The sequence below is a fragment of the Haplochromis burtoni genome, unplaced genomic scaffold (assembly GCF_018398535.1).
Source record: "Haplochromis burtoni strain Fernald_Lab_line unplaced genomic scaffold, NCSU_Asbu1 Contig_81, whole genome shotgun sequence".
NCBI lineage: Eukaryota > Metazoa > Chordata > Actinopteri > Cichliformes > Cichlidae > Haplochromis > Haplochromis burtoni.
Window position 1 is genome coordinate 244,588 of NW_024582442.1, and position 4,228 is coordinate 248,815.

The following is a 4,228-nucleotide window of genomic DNA, read 5'->3' on the forward strand; positions in this document are numbered from 1 at the left end:
TATATATTTTTTTTCCCTCTCTTCTATACCAGTACTTAACCAAGCAAGTGGAGCTGCTGCGTCAGATGAATGACCAGCATGCCAAAGTGTATGAGCAGCTAGACACGGCCGCCAGGGATCTGGAGCAAGGCAATCAGAGGCTGGTGCAGGACAACCGCATGGCCCAACACAAGATCCAAAAGTCAGTCTACCAGTTATTTGTGAATTACCCTTTCAAATTGTGTTTTAAATAATTATCCACCCAGTCAGCTTCCAATAAAAAAAATATACCACATTAACATGTTGTCGGGTGTTTGGTTTTTTGTTTTGTTTTTTTGTTTTCCTTCAGTTTAACTGAGACCATCGAAGCGCTTCAGACCCTCATGGAGGACCTGCAGGCCCAAGTCGGGGAACTAAAGACTGCAGAAGCAGAGCGAAATAAGAGAGAGCTGGCAGAGCAGAGGCGCAGCCTTGGAGCACAGAGCGTGTCCTGTCTTAAAGAGCTGTATGACTTGCACCATGACAGGTACTATTTTCATCATCCACATTTAGCAACACAATGCTAATAGCTCATCTTTAGAGGAACTGTTTTCACAGAGGAAATGGTGTGGTAAACTGTACCTAGCATTGTGGATTAAAGACGGTGAGTTGTCTCGGTACTCTTGATCACTTTGATCAATGACAAATGAAACATGGCCTCAAATTATCTGGCAACACCAAGAAATATGATTCAGCGTCTTTCTTCCTTGACATGAAAGCAAAGAAGAAAAGGGAAGCTGAAAGCATCTCAACACTGAGAGCTGGGGTCCGTTTTCTCATGCTGTGGTACCTTCAGTACGCTGCTGTCTCATGTCACGTATGCTGACTTGACATCTTCAGGTCACCCAGAGAGCTTACTTTAGCTATAATCCATGAGGGAGGGAAGCTAATCCTCCCCCATTGTCACTGTTTACTTATGCGGCTGCTGCATCTCACGTCACTTATTTGGTGTATTTTGTAGAACTGTCGCCTTTAAAAATTTTGAACGATCTGTCTAGAAATTTATTTAATGGTTTAGGTGTAGTGGACTTTAAATGACATTGAAAAGAGTTATGTAATATTAATGCATTAAAAATTACAATAAAGATTCTTCTCAGACTGCTTAGAGACCCAAGTAACCTCTGCCAAGAGGACAGGGAAATTTACTCTCTGCTGCTAATAAAGCCTAAGTGCTCGAAGTGTATGGTAGTAATTCAACTCAGAGCTTCTCTGAACTAGATTTTGAGGACACAGTTTTATTGAAAAAGTCAAAATAGTAACGGGAGTTCTGCAGATTCTTAGTCTTTGGGTATTAAATTTTGTTGACAAATGTAAGGTCATAAAATGTCTTTGTTGTAAAAGGATGTTAAATTAAAAACCTTAGAAGCAAAAATGACTCAGACCTGTCCTAATGTTTAATTAAATTAATATGGCAATATCTAGTTTGCATTATGAAGTTTTTTATTTTATTGTTGTCTTTTAAATATTTTATAATTTCCTACACTATCAAATTGGACCTTTTAAGAAGAATGAAAAATCACTTTCACCATGATAAACATTTCATTCTCACATTGTAAGAGAGTTTGTTAGTGTCTGAGTCCAACCATGTTAGATGCAGTTCAAAGAATATTTCAGTAACGCTGGCAGCACTTATCTCTTCAGGATATTCTCAACAACTCACCTCAGTATCGCTTTTGTTACTTGTTCTCTCAAAGTGATGCTCTAATAAGCTCTTTAATCACTGCCTAAGGTATCAAGCCAATGGCAGTCACCTTGTGGATGGACTCTGGTCACCCTATGGCTCATTTCAAGACCGAAAAAAGCAACCAGACCCAGAGGAGGAGAACGCTGCTCTCCAGCGCTCCATCCAAACGCTTCAAAGTCAGATAGCTGCTGAGCGGAGCCGCAGGGAGGCTGCAGAGCGGGAATTGGAGTTGACAGCAAGGGAAAACAGCACCCTGGAACAGCAGCTGGTCCAGCTGTCAGGCTACCAGGCCAGACAAAAGGAGCTGGAGGCCGAAGTAGAACAGCTGCAGCTTCTGTGGCGCGCCGACTGCACCAAAAGGTTGATGATGATGTTATGCATGGAGAAGATTCAAACTGTGAAATTATTTTAGCTCTATTTCTGATATTGCTGTTGACATTCAGCCAAAGTGTGTAATTTTATATTTAATTTTTTTTAAATGCGCGTGTTCCCCTTCACTCTCACCCTTGTCAGGAAACCTGATGAGCTGCTGGTGCCTGACACCGTATTCTTTGCCTCGGAGGACAAGCCCTGCCCAGAGCAAAGCAAGCCAGAGGAGAAGACTGAAACTGTCGAGGAGCAGAGCAGATACAGCCGACAGAGGTGCAACAGTGACAGCGTGTTGAAGGCAACAAACCCAGATGAAATTCTCCGTAGTCACGAGCAGCTATGTATACGTCGAGCCGAGGCTGTGAAAAAGAGGGGCATCTCTCTGCTCAATGAGGTGGATGCACAGTACAGCGCACTGCAGGTGGTGTATCTGTGGCACAGAGCATTCCTAAAAAAATATCTTCTATGTCAGAATGTTTGATGCAAAAGTTAATTTGTTTTGTTCTGTTTGAAAACTGAAGAAAGATTTCCCTAAAATATGTTTGTTTTCCAGGTGAAATACGATGAGCTGTTACAGCGATGCCAGCAAGCCTCAGACGAGCTCAGCCACAAAGCCGTCCAGACATCCAGCAGTCCCTTTGCCAGCGGCCGCTCCCGCCGCCGCCTGTCCAGCTCTGCAGCTCTGTCTGATCTGTCCGTGCTTCTTGAAGACGGCCAGCAGCCGGAGTACAAGGCTCTCTTCAAGGAGATCTTCACCTGCATCCAAAAGACCAAAGAGGACCTCAGCGGAAACGAACAACCGGTCAGGGACGATGAATCCTCCAACTGAATGTTATTCATCTCAATATGACTTGCTCTCTGTTACACTGTTCAGAGGGTGCAGGTGCTGTAAATGCTTTCAGGCCCTCAAAGTCTTAGACATGCCTGTTGCGTCCTTATCAAAAATTAAGTGGCAAAAAGTAGCTAGATGTATTATATTTGTTGTGAGAAATATTTATAGTTGGATCAATGAACAGAAAACACATTTTCACATGCAGACTGACTTCAAAATCCAAAAGTATTACGTCCGCCTGCAATAGTATTCAGTTTTTTCTTTTTTGTAATGGCTTCCCCGTGACCACTGGGCCCTTTGGTGTTTGGAAGAGAGAGGCACATGTAAGGGTGTTACGCTGTGTTACAGTGTTTGATAAGATGGCGGTTGAGTCAGAGTTGTGTAAACTGAGAAGTTGGACTGTTGTAACATTGGAAGTCTAAGGAGTTTAATTGTTAGTGTAAGTAGGTTTTTGGAAGTTGGCATTAGTTGGCTCACCAGTGGTGGTTCGGTGGCACACTAAGAGCAAAACGTACAGTAAGTGGACACTGGAAAACGAGTGTGTTAATACCAGAAAGACACAGAAAGGCTCTGCACTTTTTATGACCGAGTTCAGTTTTATTTATTTAATAACAAAAGATTAGAGATGATTAAATGTTTATTTATTTTTCTGAGAAAATTTAATCAAAGTGAAACTTTATGTACAATGCGGTGCTTCTTCTATGGTGGAAACACAAAATTAAACAAAGCATAAAAAAAAAAATATCAATGTTGTCTTTAGTTTTTTTTTTTTTTTTTTTTTCCCACCCCAAAATTCTTTATTTTGCTTGTTTTTCTTTTTTTTTTTTTTTTTTTTTTTTGCGTGTTTGTTTGTGTGTGTGTGTGTGTGTGTGTGTGTGTGTCTTTGCTAATGGTGTCAATTAGCAAAGTAAATCATTTCAGGAAAAAAGATGATGCTTCCTCCACACACAGAGTTCATTGTTACCTACAGCAATCCAGCCATTTCTCTCTGTACCATTTCATTTTCACTTGGTCTAGTTTTTCCACACAGACGTCTGCTGCCTGCTTATCTGATGGCTTTGTGAGGTTACCACGTGTATGTCTTGCTAAGACCTGTCCCTTAGGGCAAGCATGGTATGCAAACCTCTTGTTAGGAGGTGCACAGAAAAAAAAATTATATATATATATTTTTTTCTTTTTTTTTTTTTTTAAAAAGGTGCAGACTGTTTTGCAGCATGCTTTTTTTTTTTTTTTTTTTTTCTCATACATCTAAGAGATGGCATCACTGCATTGCTTTTGAGCAGATATGTTTCAACCTGTTCTTCATTTCAGTGCATAATTGTGAG

General features: G+C 40.9%; 1 protein-coding gene across 1 annotated transcript in view; it reads left to right on the forward strand.

The window, feature by feature from the left end:
- cdr2a (cerebellar degeneration-related protein 2a) overlaps positions 1 to 3,645 on the forward strand; it is a 7,557-nt gene extending 3,912 nt beyond the window's left edge. Inside the window, exons 3-7 of the mRNA XM_005925376.3 lie at positions 33 to 181; positions 329 to 505; positions 1,748 to 2,062; positions 2,216 to 2,492; positions 2,625 to 3,645. Coding sequence (XP_005925438.1) covers positions 33 to 181; positions 329 to 505; positions 1,748 to 2,062; positions 2,216 to 2,492; positions 2,625 to 2,900 — 1,194 coding nt within the window. The 3' untranslated portion in view covers positions 2,901 to 3,645. The remainder of the gene's footprint in view (positions 1 to 32; positions 182 to 328; positions 506 to 1,747; positions 2,063 to 2,215; positions 2,493 to 2,624) is intronic.
- Positions 3,646 to 4,228: the final 583 nt, after the last annotated feature.